The sequence below is a fragment of the Morone saxatilis genome, unplaced genomic scaffold (genome assembly GCF_004916995.1).
Source record: "Morone saxatilis isolate NCDOM2014 unplaced genomic scaffold, NCSU_SB_2.0 Contig4, whole genome shotgun sequence".
Taxonomy (NCBI): domain Eukaryota; kingdom Metazoa; phylum Chordata; class Actinopteri; family Moronidae; genus Morone; species Morone saxatilis.
This window is the reverse complement of record NW_023339984.1, coordinates 13,573,381-13,589,086: the sequence shown is the minus strand read 5'-3', so window position 1 is coordinate 13,589,086 and position 15,706 is coordinate 13,573,381. Positions and strand designations below refer to the sequence as shown.

The following is a 15,706-nucleotide window of genomic DNA, read 5'->3' as shown; positions in this document are numbered from 1 at the left end:
ATGTAGCAACGTATGCTGGACGGGAGGTAGGCTGAGACAAGCAAGGTTAAGATACACACTCTGATCTTCTCGACGCGCACTCATGTCTCGATGAAACCGCAGGTGGTATTACTGATGTCTGAAGGTACGTTACATGCCTGGAAAAACAAATAGAAACCCCACTACCTTCAAATCGTCTTTTATAGATATACTGCACTATTTCTATATTCAATACAAAAATTACGTGATAATACTTGAACCCATATTTATTCTTTTTCGATGTTATGCTGGGCAAGGATTTCCTATATCGCTTCCCCGAGAAACCACTGGCAGCGATGTGTGATCCCTGCTGACCAATTACTTTGGCTCAAACTACATATCCCGTCACTGGAGTACTTCGAACAATTGTTTGTGATTTTATTAATTTTAGCCCAAATGATCTGCTGCTGAAAATTCATATTTATTTCCAGCACAATGTTTGTTTATGGTAAGATATTGGACAGCTGCCATGCGGTACGTGGTTCTAAATGCATTCATTTTGAATCGTGTTGTGGATAGAGTATTTTAACGTAATAATGCATGCTACAGTACTTTGATTATAATTATATCAAACTACGTATTCTCGAATTCTTCGTTGTGTGTGTTGTGATGTACCATTTCGTGATTGCTAGGATTGTTCTCACTGAGAATCTGCAGATGGATGAACAAAGAAATGTTGCATAAGATCTTATGGTCATTACATTCACAGTAAGAACAACAAAAAACACTAAAACGGAGGTGTTAGCCGGCAATCCGTAATAACGGAATTTACCAGAATTATGCTTTTAAAACGTGATGAAAACAACTCCTCTTCAGAACTTCTACATTGTGGACTGTTACTTGGTGGACTGTCCCGCTACATCGTGTGGATGTTCATTGCGGACTGTTAACATTGTGGACTGTTACATTGTGGATTGTTTACCATTGCGGATTGTGTTGGGTACATTGTGGACTGTCTACATTGTGGTTGTTACCATTGCGATTGTCACATTGTGGATCTTTTGTGGATGGTAGAATGTAACAGTCCACAATGTAACAATCCGCAATGTAACAATCCACAATGTAACAGTCCACAATGTAACAGTCCACAATGTAGAATTCTGAAGAGGAGTTTGTTTTCATCACGTTTTAGGCTTTATTCTGGTAAAATGCCGGCTAACACCCTTCTTTTAGTGTTTTGTTTTTTGAATGTTGACCATTTAGATTTTGCACATTTCTTTGTTCATTTTACTCTGGTTCAGTGGAGCACACACACACACACACAAATGAATGTACATGTTTAATGTATTTTAATCAAATTGTATTGCATCTTTACTTTAAAACTTTAAAAACATGATCAAAAATGAATGGCATGTGGAAGTCGCATGCAGCTGTCCATATTCTTACCAATAAACAACATTGTGCTGGAAAAAAATATGACTTTCAACACTGTCATAAATAACAATCACAAACAATTTTGTTCGAATACTCCAGTGACTGAATGGTTTTTGAAAGTATATCAGCAGGGTCACCACGTCAGTTTCCGTGACAATGGACCTGCGAAACGAAGAAATATGGGTTCAGTATTACACGTTTGATTGATAAAGAGAGAAACAAAAAGAGATTAAGGAGTTTTTTTTTTTTTCAGGCATGTGTAAGTACCTCGGAAGTCAGTCATCCTCCTGCGGTTTCGAGGCAGAGTGGCGTCGAGTCTGGAGGTGGACTCTGGCGTTCTCAGCACCTCCTCCAGCCTACGTTGCTCATCATTTTCCTAATGGATCAGCAGATTAACAGGTAAACAAAACCGGTGAATCATTTTGTCCACAATGGAGGGACTTCACTTTAAGACCATCTGAAATAAAAGAAAACCTGTGTTGGAGTTTGTTGATGTGTCCTCCTGGCTGCGGGAGTGTTCGGGCCTGGGCTCTCTGCTCCACTTTTTTGTCGTTCCCTCTCTCTCTGCAGGAGGATGGCCTGCCGTGTGCTCCTGTACTCCAACGAAAAGTTGCTGACGGTTCTACAGAAGTCTTCCGCTTTGGTGTCTCTCACCATAGCTCGGGAGTAGCCTAGGAATAAGAGGAAAGAGTGGAACCTAGAGAAACAAACATGAATAGAAAAACAGCAAGTTTTACTCCATAACTTAAACAACAAGAAGGAAACACTTTACACCAGAAATGTCAACAAAATAAAATGGACCACCTGTTGATAACCCGGCGATGGACGGCTCTCAGGACCTTCAGCCTCTCCTCGCACTCTTTTAAAATCTTCGGCAACCTGTGACGGAGCGAGCCCTCCAGGGCCAAGGCCTCCTCTTCTCTTCCTCCTCCTCTCCTCTTGTCCACCTTCCCTCCTTTCCTCTCTCTATCTGCCTTGTCCAAAATCTTGAGCTGCTCCCAGGATGCTTTGCACTGGGCTTCTAGCTGGGCGAAGTTGGACTGCACTAGGGAGAAGTCGCACTGTAAGGACGAAAAAAGAGAATGGAATTTGATGCATTTTGAAGTGGATTTACATTACTTGTTACTTAGATACATTTTGATAGGAATAATGTAGTTTATGGTCTATTTCAAATATGGTTTGGACTCCCCTTATACCTGATATTTAAAATGAGTTGGAATCAATCATGGTCAGCCTTTTTGCTTTATCCAGTCCTTAGACTTAGATGCAGCACAACATACACCCTCAAGAGACAAACACGCACACACACACAGGCGCAACTACGCACCTTGCCAGCTTTAGTAACAGCAGTGATGTCAGAGTAGAGGTCAGACGATTGCGGGTAGAGCTGCATCAGTAGCACACAGACGTGGTGCAGCAGGGGCTGGCGACTGTGTGTATCCCTCACTTGGGACAGCTTCCCCAGGTAGCTCAGCTCAAAACCACGGGCCTTGGCATATTAAAATGTATCGTGAGACTTACTGACACCCGGAAGTGCATCGAAAAGGGATAATAAAGGAAAACTCACTCACCTTACATCCATTGAGAAAGTTACCGATCGCTAACACTGTTGCTAGAATGCATCTGAATGTCTGGCTGGCTGAGAGCTGCTCCATGGCCAGCTTCAGATGGAAGAGAGGCTCAGCAATTTCCTGTTAAGGGGAGAGAGTTAGTGACTTAGCATTTAGATGGAATCACTTTGCATCACTTAAAGGGTAGCAAAACAGACATCTATCTTTACGAAATGCCATCTCATTCCATGATAGTTCCACTCTCTTTTACCCTTTCTAAGGAGTCGTAGTCCAGAGCGAAAGCCCACAGCTGAAGCCTGGTGGTCAGATGTGGGATTTCACCCAAAGTGAGCAGGCAGAGCTCGGCTGGGGCCAGAGGGGAGTGAGGGTTCTGGGCCTTGGCCTCCTTGATCAGACAGAGTTCCTCTTCTGTTGGGACTAGTGCTTGAAGTCGCTGTTACAGAAGGGAATGTGGAAAGAGATGAACTCAGAACTACTAATGGACTGCAGGAATATTTAAATCTCCTAATGGGACATTTCTCTGTGTCTGTCTTTTTCTGCATTGTGCACTGGTTTCATTTTGCCATAATAACGATATGGCAACAAAATGTCTATGCAACAAAAGCACTTTAGAGGTTAAGGAAAATGCTGAAGCTCAAATTCTGGAGGACACAACCTCTACTGTACCTGAACGTCCTCTCTGTCCAATACGCTGCTGTCCATGCTGTAGATAGCAGGGGGGAGGAGGCGAGGAGGGGGCAGGCTGCTCAGGGCAATGGTAATGATGTTACTTCGCTTCATCCCCAACACTGAGACTGATGGCTGCTTCTGTGTTGGGATACAGAGAATGAGTGCATTTTAGGGTTGCATTTAGCCTAATGAGGATGTATGTGAAAATCTGTTCTATTTCTGGTGTTCCACCACATACTGTGATCTGAACGGACTTTCCGTAAGATTTTTTTAATACTAATGCCTGGTAGATTCTGCGTATCGGTTCCATTTCTTTATTGATTCCCGATCAATTTATCTGTGCGGAAAAACTACACAGGTTTTTGGCATCAACGTGATGTTGAGACAGAGTAGAAAAAAGTCACGCATGTGGTTCACATATGCAAAAGCTCCACTGTGTGGTTTGGAACCGTTTTTTTTTTATTCCCATCACTAATATTTGCATTTTAAACAGAATTTGTTTTTATTTAGGTTTTCTTTGTAAAGAAAAAAACCCTGCTTGTTGCACTAGTGCTATATTAGAATATTTACCTGTGTAAAAGGGCGTGCTGCTTGGTTGGCAAGCAGTGGCACACCTGCGTAGATTGTCAAATACATGGCGTAAGATGTTTCAGCATGTTGCTGGTGTTTCCACCCTTATTTGAAATTATAATTTTACAGACATTACAACTACCACTGTTGTCAATGTGCTGAAATGAAGCCGCGCTTTAGGCTGTACTTCCTTTCTGGTATGACTACTTCTTGTTATTGTAACTGATTCCCATCACTGTAGCAGCAGATGACTACCCCTCTCAGGAATATTACTTCCCAAAAGTTTACATGTTCAGGAAACAGATGTAGAACCACATAAAATGACCCAATGATGAAAATGTTGGCTTTTACAGTTGCTTCCATAAATCTGATGTTATCCACAAAGGAAAAACCGATTTGTTATCATAACCTCACTTCCTGACAAATCATCCTGTTGCATTAGTCTTACCTGTCTTCCGGAAACCACATTAAAACTGGTGCTATTGCCTTTAGATTCAAAAAGGTACTCCAGTCGGTTTGTATCCAAATGCACTGGCTCGAGTCTGGCCCAGATAGTGTGAGTCCCAAAGCGGGTCATCCTGGGAAGGGGGGCTAAACTCGGCAGTTCCCTCCAGTGGAGCTTCAAGGTGCGACATTTGATGGTCGCACCTTCATGGGAGGCCGTGGGCAAAGGTGAGGCGAGCGGAGGAGGGGGAGGAAGAGGAGGAGGGGAGGGGGGTGCTGGAGGGGCTCCGGGGCACGTTGATGATTCATTTGTTGAATTGGTGCCCTCGTCCTCTGTACTGTCTTCCTCGTCCCAGAGGTCCGAGAAATCCAAGGTGTTGAGGCAAAGACGGGCAGCGGGTTTTAGGAATGAACCCCAGGACTGGTCGAAGTCCCAGGTCAGGGGGATATCTTTGATTTGGTCCGACTCCTTCATTGGTCTTTCAGAGTTGTCTGTGACTCAAAAACTTCTGTTGATCTTTAGTAGCATTGCCTTGTCGTATACCTTGAAAAAGCGACTCCAAAAAGCATGCTCCTTCCTCATATTAGATAAAAACAAGGCATTTTTGGGTGAGATCAGATCACAGTGAACATTCGCTTTTCGTCCTTACATTCCAGCAGCTAAACTTGTTCCCTTCCTTGTCTCTTCTTCTGTGCAGTCAGCAAACCCCTCAGACACTGTGTATGTGCATCTGAATGTCTGTGGATGCTCAGCCTCACTTGTCGACCACAGAAGCACATAACTCACACAACCAAATCACAATCTTCGAACCACCTCTGGGTGTTCTCACAGCACTGTAACCTGCAATTGCCTCGGGTTGGTGTTTGTCCTTCAAATCTAAAAATGACGAGCCGAGTCCGATGCTTTGATCCAAAAGTCCACTGTTTTCCTGCGTGTGCGCCAGAAACCTGTGACCTCAGTCAAAGAGAAGGAATTCGTATGAGTTTTGACGGGTTATGTTTAGTGCTGCATCCAAATTCTGATGAGAAAATCCAAGGAATGCCTCTCTGCTGCGCTTCCAGAATATCTAAATGACGTGCTTCTGCAGCTCTCCCTTGACTTTCATCTCCCTCTCCCTGTTTCTCTTTCTGTAAGTGACAGTGAAGAGAGACTTTTAGAGAGCAAAAGAGAGAAAGAGAGAGAGCGAGAGAGGTGCATTGGTCCGTTGGTGGATTAGTCTTGGTGTATTTGAGTTGCACCCTTTCCCTTAATTTCCTTATCAAGCCTGCATCTCCTGTTTGTATTGCTACTTGTGTATACACAAACCTCTCTATCTGCCACTGAAGATCTGTTACTTCCCTCCGCTTCAACCCCCCCTTCTCCCCTGTGGGCGCATAAAAGAGCACGATTGACCTGCATCCCTTTTTTTATTACATGCAACGTAGTGGATGACACAGTAACTGCATTATCCAAGGCTGGCTTGATGAGTCAAGACATGTTACAAAGGTTTAGTGAATATGCTGACACACATGGAAGTGCAGATATTTGTCCTCTCTTTTTTTATTTTATATTTTATGGAGAAACAATGTCCTAAAAGCTCATTTTCTTATCAGAGGGAATGATTATGGACAATCATTTATGGGCAATATTTCCTTAAAAAGTAAGATATTCTTTGATAAAATGTCAGGGTGCAGTTCAGCAGTTGTAAAAGCATCAAATCATAACTGAGTGTATCAAATTATGACCAAAAACAGAAAGAAAAACAGAAAGAAAAACTGAAAGCATCTGCTGAATCGCTCCAAGACATTCAGTATACAGTTATGCTCACAGGGGTCATTTGCATGGTCCACATGCCGCCATAATGAGGATCCCTCCCTCGGCCATTAGGTCTCCCATAATTACACTTTATCTCGTTCAGTGGGGCTCATGGGACATTTAGGCCAAAATGAGCTCTATTTGGAGAGCTAAAGCTTTTTTTTACCACGTTTTATCAACAGAGTTTTCAAGCCCGTTGCAAAGGAGGACTTAGAAAGTCTTTTTCAGCATCTCATTTCTTGATAGGCACACCTGGGAGTGGTTGTGCAACCACAGGCTTCCACTTCTTTTACCAAATTCACTAAAGTGTTGTTTGGAGGTTTATTTAATCTGACAAATGAAAATCAATATGTGTTCAAATACATGAAAGGGAATAGTGACTGACTGAACTGGTGTCCTAGCAGTACAGCATTTTGGTGATGATGTGGCGCAGTTATGGAAACAGAGGGATTCCCCATGGGAACAGACATTTCAGGGTTGTTTCCTTTGATGATTCTTGTGTGTGTCTGTGTGGTAGTGGCTGTTTATAATGTGTGCATCTCTTACCGTAACCACTGAATGTAGTTAAACTCTTGCCAGGCCCTTACAGTGCAAGATAAAGATCAGGACAAAAATGAGATGTAATCACTGCAAGTTTGCTTTGAGAATATTAACAAATTTTTGATAATTAGATTTCTTTTGTACATTAAATTGTGCAAATACAGATGATGGTTTGACCATATTATGATAGTTGTGCCTTCAAGCCAACACGATGGGCTGAGCAAGATCTTGAATTCAATTTAAACCACTTGATACACACCTTTCAATGTGCACCATTTTTCTCCAAGCAACTAAACGTCTCATTTTCCTAAAAGACAATTACATACCGGTGTACCACACTGCTATGTACCACACATTTATTGCAACAATGCAGTGGCAGTTGTGACCGGTGAAGATATGTGCGTAGGCTCCCTCCTTCATACTTGATGATTGGTGGGTTCACAAAACCACTTTCAGATCATGATTCCAGGGGCGAGCACCCAGCCAGAGGTAGAAGCCGACCAAAAGCAAGATAAGCTTTTCTGAAAGTGGGTTATGCAAGGCTGGATTACCCATTGTAATTGAAATGATGTGAATATGCACCTCTAAAGCACAGTATCAACTAACATGATAAGGTCCTAAAGGTGGGTTCTTCTTTATTACTTGATCTTGAGGACGTGTTCGGAAGTGAGTCTATATGTTAGTCTAGTTTTAGGACATCAACTACTTTATGTTTGTGCTTATATTTTGCATTTTCCTATGTTTCATTTAATTTACCAAACAACAAATCTGGATGCAGGTAGTGTTCCAGCATTATAAAACTCTACACACTGCACACAGAATGTGATGTGACGATCAGGGGTTGGTTGTTGCTGTTTGCCCAGGGCAAAAAAACATATAACCTACAGTTGATGGAGGTAAAGGTGCATTTCTGTTAGCACTATGGTTTTATAATCATATGCATATGTTATATGTGGGAGAATAATGCAAGTATTAAATTTGCATTTTTGTGTCTAAATCTATTTTGTCAGAAACATCTATAGAAAAAAATAAATGTAATATATGTATATTAACAGCTAAAACTCTGGTCATAACAATACAGTCTCCAAGCATCTTATATGTTTTTACATAATCTGTTCCACTGTACCTTATATTTTTACTTTGCACTACAATTATACTGCTTATTTATACATTTTTATATTGCATTTTATATTGCTTTTTTGATATGTCTAGGTTGTTCTCTTTACTTCATTGTTAAATTAATGTCATTTTTTGTTGTTATTTTTAGTTTGTTATGAAACCAAATAATAGGTTACAAAGTAGCATCACTGCCTGAATATGGGCCAGCTTGCATGGACACACACACACACACACACAGCACACAGTGCGCTCAAACCCTTATTTACCTATTTGACTTTCCGCCATACCGCCTTCTATTTTGAAAGTCCCCGAACGGAAGTCCCTCCCGGTCCCGCGTTGTTTTGGGAACATTTCGCGGTGTGTCCCGGTGACGTGAGTGCGCGCTTCCCGGACTGTAGCTGCCTGTCATCGGCTCGAGCTGACATCACACAGAGGATCCGCTACAATGTCAAACACTCACAGGCAGCGCGAGCTCATGGCTTCCCCGCGCCACAATGAGAAGCACCGCCGCGTCCTGCTGCTCATCCTCTAAACGCTGAGCTCTGTCACCGTTTACCGGCGTATTCCTGGACACGATGCGTTTAAGGTAAAAAAAAACAAAAAAAAAATGGGTTACTCTGTTCTGTTTTATTGTCGCCGCTTAAAATTGGGAGTTATTGTCGTTTTCCGTACGTGTGTGTTTGTGGAATGAATTGTGTGTGTTTTAGGAAACAGAATATATTTTAAAACATATATTTCTTATGTGAAAAGTTGTCAACATTGACTGTCGTAGGCTATTACGTAATGGGAGTGCGGACACCGCCGAGCAGATGTTACAGTGAGCCAGCTGTGACAGCGCGACCCCCGCTGCTTACGTGAAGGCAGCATCATTTCTACCACACAGTACTCATTTCTTAAGGGAAAGAAATGACAATGATTAACATTATGCGCCGTTTATCATTGGCACAGCCGCATGGGAATTGTAGGAATGTTCAGTCTATATCATCAATGAATAATCAAAAAGTTACATATGACTCAGTCAGTTTCTGAGTACCACAGGCTTTTCTTTAAATCCTATATTCTTATCAATGAAACTATACCCAGGTACTTACACTGTGGGACATTTTATTTTTTTAGTTTTTTTATTGATTTTTTTGTTTTTAAATCAGTGATGATAGCAACTGACTAATTCAGTGTTTTTGGACTACAAATCAACAAAACATCATGATATAGACTTAACAGTATGGCAATATAGTGAAAGTCAATATCACAATATTAATTCAAAAAAACGTTCTTACAATGCCACCTTTACGCAGGGTTTATACGTTATGAGTGACGGCTTTATCACTGCTGTTACAATTTTAAAGAGATTTACAAAGTTTCCACTAAAATCTTCACAGCATTTTTAAAACCAGCGAATCGAAAACCGAACCTCAGTGTCAAAGAGGGAAAACCTTCCGCAAAGGACGATCGGTCAACGTCTCCCTGCTGTCTGTGTGCCCCAGCAGGTCTGTGTGAGTGTGTGAGCCAGGTCAGAGGTCATGCTGAGGAGGGAATCTGACTCCCACGGCCTGTTTTCCTCCAGAGAGACGTCTGACAATGACTGTGAGGTGAGGTCGTTTATTTATACCTGTTAGGTGCTCACCTAGGGGAAACCAGGTTCATCAAACTGAACCATCCTCCACTTTTAAACCGTTTAATCTCACTCCTTTCCTTGAACTTACTGTCCTAAAATGCTGCTGGTTGAAGATAAAGAGGGACGAGAAGCTGCGCACAAGTCAACAGATCACAGCTGTTTATCCTCTCTGTCTCTGTCTCCCTGTCTCAGATGGGGGCGAGTTGTGGCGAGGTAGATGTAGTGTGTCTGTGCGAGGCCGGTCCCTGTACACTTTATTCAGAAGCACACACGCCTACGCCGGTGAGTGCTCAAGGCTTCCCACTTAAGTGTCCGCGACCATCGCTCAGAGTGTTTCTTCGTCTGTAATCGTGCTCTAAATGCATACCTTTAACGTCCCGCCGACCTCTCTGTGTCGCCGCTGCTGTCTGTGGGTTTTCACTGTATGTTTTAAAGGAGCTGTCCCTAGTGTTGTCATGTGTCTGTAAATCAAGTCTCTGCTTCACCTTCTTCCCTTTACGTTCTGTTCTCAGGACACGCTCCTGTGTGAACACTGTGGAAAAAACAGAGTGATGATGACCAGGTACTCCGAGGGATACGGCACAGAGGTAGTGCGTGATGTGATGTGCGTGCAATGTAGAGTCTGACCTGCAGGTGTCTTAAGATTTGGATGTTTGCTTTACCTTTTATTTTGGCAGGCAGCTGCGGTTTTGTAAGCCCTTTTCAAGGTTCCAGCATGTGAGGCTCATATGACTGATAGCAGGGTTCATTACATCCAGTCCCAAACCGATGATAGCTGATAGCTGATGTTTCTCATATGGATTTTCAGTAGCTTGAAATTTGAGTACATTAACTCAAAAAAAAAATATTTCACCTCAGAATAGTTCTCTTGTCAGTCATAGAGTCTCTATAACAGAAATTTGTGCGGACACAACATTGCACATAGAGGTGAGTAGACGTTTGATGTGCTGCAGCCGTTTTTTTATTTTGGCATATACGCTTATTTGAAAGTTACTTGAAATGCTTTCCTCAGGGATTTGGAGTTCTGTTTCCACTGCAGGGACCAGGGTTTGAATTCTGGGGACATTATTTTACCCACAAAAAAGTTCCTGTTTGGGGCTGTACTTTCTAAAAGCACAGGGACTTTGGTTGTGGGGCTTGTAGCGCTGAACCTTTCTGATTGGTTGAATACTCAAAGCATTTTATTTCAGCCACCACTTAAAACTGCATCCATCTACACAGAGTTGCAGAAAACATACAGCAGATGAAGAGCAAGAATGACTAAAAATGGCCATCTTTTTTTCATATGTCAGCGGACTAATTTGCCTAATGTTCGCGGGTTTTTAGTCCTCGGTGGAAACACAGACAGCGACGAGCTGAAGGAACCTTTTAGCTCCTTAAAAAGTAGTTCCTGAGACTTAAAGTTCCGGGTACTTTGGGCGGAGACGCAGCTTTAGATGGGAAGATCAATACCACCTCTATAACTGTTTGTGAACTATATTGCTGCAGCCAATAAAGTTAAAAGCATATTTGCCAAACTGTCCAACTATTACTTTAATTTTTAAGTGTGCGGGTACAACATATGCTTAATATAGTGCCTTCAAATACTTCTGTGAACAAAGAAATGCCTTCATAGTATATACGTGTCGCTAAAAATTTCACAATGCAATGCTTTGGCTCGGTAGATATGTAAATGACTGCACCTGTGGATATAGCTGGACCAAGTAAAATCAGGCAAAAGGAAGCGACCGCCAGAATATGTGTCTCTGAGCTCATTAGTCATATGTAGAGGTGTCGGCTGATTCATGCATTATGCCAATGGTGATGACAAAAAGTGACGCACGAGGACACTCACACAGACAAATGCCATCATCATTATCATCGAGTGTTGTTTTTTTTTTGGTTTACAAATAGTGGCAGTCGGTGATGATTCACTGGGGCTCGTCAGCGTTTCATCCAACTGCTACAAAATAAAAGCCCCCATACTGTAAATGCGGAGGTTGGGTTTATAAAAGGCTCTTAGACTTAAATAAAAAAATATATATATTTGTCATACATTTTTACCAGCTTCTAACAAATGATATGTATATTGCATTTGTCTTTTTTCATACTCTCTTTACTCTCTGCATACACATTTATGTGTTTAATTAGTTTCATTCCTCTGCAGGAAGAGTGCGTATTGTCTGACCCGCAGGGGGAGAGCGATGCAGATGCTGATATAGAGGATACAGACTGCAGGTTTGATGTGCACAAACATACACGTACATATTCACACGAGGTGTCTTTTATGCTTGTAGTTCTTCCCTTGAAGTCCTCTGACCATGCGTCTTTAACCTGATTGGTGCAGACTCCAGGAGCCGGGTTCTCTCCAGCGAATCAGCTCCCGGAGACGCAAGCGCCCGCGGGTAGCGCGGCAAGACACCACGGAGAGCGAAGACGACGGCGGGCGTAGCCACAGATCACATCGCTGGAACCTCAGGCTCAGTCCGGACAGAGCTCACAGCAGGACCATACTGGAGGTAGAGAAACACAGCGATGTACAGCCTAATTAGTCTCATTATTATCAGAAAATGGAGGAAAAAAATTACGTTTCATGTTTAAATCTTCCAGTTAAGTTGACCGTATCACCCAACTGCTAAGAAAAGACTTTAGAAATAGCACTCGAACAATAAGACAGCATTTTGTCCCTGCAACTGTCATCTCATGTCTTTCTTCTCTTCTTCCAGGAGAGCATATCACAGGTCAGGCCGCTGGTCATCTGCCGGCCAAACGTCGAGAGGCAAGAGAGTCCAGTCGAAGTTCCCCGAGGCTCCAGTCGTCTCACGTCTCTGTGGCCGCCTTCCCTCTCTCTCCCTTTCATCCTCCTCCTCTCGCTGCCTCTCTCCCTCTCCCTCGTCATCGTTATCGTGTCTTTCTTTCTACCGCGGGCCAACGCTTGACCCAAAAGTTCATGCCATTCAAGAGCGTAGTTTTACTCCCCCCAAGTTCCCAAAAACTCATACAATGTAGTTAGTGGACAGCACACAATGGATACAAAGACATGGTGCTTTACAAAGGATAGCCGACTAACCTAAAGATGTTTGAATAGACCCTCTACATTTTGAGTGATGTTTTTTTCCCCACTCCCAGAATATAACACATTTTGGAAGGATTTTAAACATCTCGACTTTTGGGGACAGTTTCCCTTTTGGGTTCCCACAGGTTCAACTATTGGAGTTTTTTCACACTGCACTACTGTCTGACCATTTACATCCAGAATCTGTTCATGATGAAAACCAGATCAACTTGCTTTCGCCTCATAAAATCTCACCTTCCGTCTCACTTTCTCACCCCCTCGTTGGTAAAAATAGACCTCTCGTCTCGCTCCTCATTCTAACGAGCCACAGGAGTGATACGTGGGGGAAAGGTTTCAGGGCTGCGCAGGTACACTCGAAAAGGATTATTACAGGCTCAACAGGAAAATGCGAAATAAAAAAAAAAAAGCTAATGCTGCTGAACTATGCAATTCTTCTGTTCCTACCACGGCATCTTATCTGCTGTTAAAGAACGTCTCCCATTTCCTTGGCACTGTCGTCACCTTCTTGGCCCTTTCCCTTTTCTCTATTAGGAATACACTTTATGAATGCAGGTACTTCTAAAATAGAGCATGACCTAATTTAAAAAGCAATAGCAGGAGAGATCTGATATAGCTCCCGCCGCGTATGATCCGCAGTACATCTGTTGGTTTAATGAATGGAGGACCTGTATTATTTTACTTGTTGCAGGCTGATTTAAACAGCAGGTGGGTCCATCTTTCTTCTTCTTCTTTTTCTTCTTCTACTTCTTCTTCTTCCTCTTCTCTGCTGCACTTGTGTATGTTTTTAGTAAAATAAGCCGACCTCAAAATAAAATGAGCTTTACTGGAACTTAATTATGTTAAAGCAGTTTAAACACAGTCTTACATTTGAGACATTACGGTCATGTTTAATAATGTTTATGTTGTGTTTATATTTATGAATTATTATCTAAGAAGAAACGTGAGCTTGATAATCAGTCATGCTACTTCTTCCAAGCTGAAATAATTGGGAAAAAAAGCCATGCTGTGGCTTTTCTGTGCTGTATTTGTGACGTTATGTTGTTTTTGTATGTTTTTTTGAAGTTACGATTAGTTCTTTCACACCCCACAGGAGTTGCTTGTAGAGAATGTGCTTTTCAAAATAAGATCAGGTTGTACTGTATGAGCCAATTTGATTCATGTTTATTAACTTTTTTCTCTTCCAGCCTGTTGTATTACTTGTCTTAAATATTACATTTGCTTTCCATGTGTATGTTTCACCTCTGTTTCATGGGGCCATAGAAGTTCAATAAAACTAGATTGTATTTTGACAAAAAAAAGCTTCCTTTTTTTGTTTATAATAGCAGTATTAAAACTGCAACTTGTGGATTTGAGAGGGGTTATGTGCAGTGACTATTTCTCAGCCGGGCAGAGTGACTTCCTGGAGATGCCAAAGCTATTAAGTGATAATGAGTTTTCGAGGTGTTGGTAGGCTGTAGATCGCAGACAGATCCTGTTTCCATACTCTATGCTAAGCTAAGCTACAGATGAGAGTGATAGTGATTTTCTTGTCAAACTTTCTGGAAGAGAGTGAAAAAGCGTGTTTCTCAAAATGTCTAATTATTACTTTAAGTTTTTTATACAGTGGGTTTAATTTGAAAGTGTGCTTATACAGCTTTAAAAAAAAAATGATGACGCTTCTTCTACTTCTGCCAGTAAAAGAAAAGGAATGCAGCTAAGCCTCACGTCCCAGCAGTGTTTGCTGCTCTTGAGGAAAGGGCCTGAGGGGGAGGGTCCCATAACGAGGTTAGCGCTCTTCACTCAGCTCACTGTCGTCATGGTAACAATCAGGACTGCAGAGGGAAACAGACTTTTCATAAGTAGATTGCGAGCTGCTGCCCAGAGCAAAACACTCACTGTAGGTGATAATGTGAATAGAACATCTGCACATCTGCTGTGTTACAAACTCAGTATCTGAACACGGCAACAAACATTTATTTTATTAACGACAACCTGTTCTCCTTCAGATCACCTTATGTTTCGTGAGTGGGAACACACAACAACACACAAATTCAATCTGGAGAGACGGAATTTGCTTTAGAATGTTTCCAAATGTCAGTGTAAAATGTCTAGCTCAAGTTTTCAATTTATTTAAATGCATTCAACTTCTCTTTCTGCGTGGGGTTGACTCACTTGTCTGCCTTTTTAAAGCTCCTTGTATGTGAGTACAGTAAGTATGTGTGTGTGTGTGATGCCACACACGTGAAAGGCTTTGAAAAGAGCAGAGTCATTGTGTCCTCAGGTAGGAGTGTGTTTTAAAGCGAGGTGTCGCCCACCAGTTTCATTTCCAACTCACCCACTCACAGTGCTTCAACTTCAAAGCATTTCAACAGAAACTCGCCCTGTATTGATACAATTAAAGGGCTGTTATTTTTAGGTGCATTTAGAAGGTTAAACCTTGAGGTTAAAGAGACAAGATCTTCAACCAGGGGACTTTTGATTTGAGATTTGTACTTTGTACTGTGCAAGCAGCTGCCCACTGTAGAATGGTTACAGACCTGGAGAAACAACAATCAACCGACCCTAGTCGTAGGTGACAGCAACTAAATTCATGACATACAGCAACAGACAAATGGCGACAAGGATGAATGGAATTGGCATGACAAGTTATAAGTCAACTTACAGACATGACAACTTACACACCAATGTATTTCTTTGATAAATGTGAAAATAGTCAAATTAACCACCGAGCGACCACACCAGTTTTTTTAAACATGCATGTTTCTTTGCTAACTGTTCGCTTGTTTTTCCCGTCCAGAAGGTCTTGTTCATCTGCTGTCAACCATCTGCCTAATTCGATGTGAATGCAGCATTACACATGACTAAAGTTGTTGCTAAGAAGTTTTAGGGGCAATCTAATTTATTATATCAGAAGTTTAAACTTAGAACTTGGTAAGGACTTAACAAACAATCAGTTG

At 41.9% G+C, this 15,706-nt stretch overlaps 2 protein-coding genes across 4 annotated transcripts; one reads left to right on the top strand and one right to left on the bottom strand.

Annotated features, from left to right (window-relative positions):
• Nucleotides 1–1,290: 1,290 nt before the first annotated feature.
• On the bottom strand, nt 1,291–12,095 carry si:ch211-63p21.2 (FH1/FH2 domain-containing protein 1). 2 transcript variants are annotated; one of them, XM_035674962.1, is made up of 9 exons: nt 11,960–12,095; nt 3,630–3,770; nt 3,214–3,396; nt 2,964–3,083; nt 2,720–2,881; nt 2,197–2,453; nt 1,867–2,089; nt 1,660–1,768; nt 1,291–1,554 (listed from the first exon to the last, which is right to left on the bottom strand). In XM_035674962.1, exons 2-9 carry the CDS (start codon nt 3,741–3,743, stop codon nt 1,526–1,528), a joined length of 1,197 nt encoding a protein of 398 aa, XP_035530855.1. In that variant the 5' UTR covers nt 3,744–3,770; nt 11,960–12,095; the 3' UTR covers nt 1,291–1,525. The 2 variants fall into 2 exon arrangements, with proteins under 2 accessions (XP_035530855.1, XP_035530854.1); XM_035674961.1 differs by lacking the exon at nt 11,960–12,095 and adding an exon at nt 4,651–5,960.
• si:ch211-63p21.1 lies at nt 8,536–14,068 on the top strand. 2 transcript variants are annotated; one of them, XM_035674986.1, is made up of 7 exons: nt 8,536–8,686; nt 9,588–9,689; nt 9,908–9,997; nt 10,228–10,302; nt 11,862–11,932; nt 12,042–12,213; nt 12,421–14,068. In XM_035674986.1, exons 2-7 carry the CDS (start codon nt 9,621–9,623, stop codon nt 12,631–12,633), a joined length of 690 nt encoding a protein of 229 aa, XP_035530879.1. In that variant the 5' UTR covers nt 8,536–8,686; nt 9,588–9,620; the 3' UTR covers nt 12,634–14,068. The 2 variants fall into 2 exon arrangements, with proteins under 2 accessions (XP_035530879.1, XP_035530880.1); XM_035674987.1 differs by having other exon boundaries at nt 8,538–8,686; nt 9,585–9,689.
• Nucleotides 14,069–15,706: the final 1,638 nt, after the last annotated feature.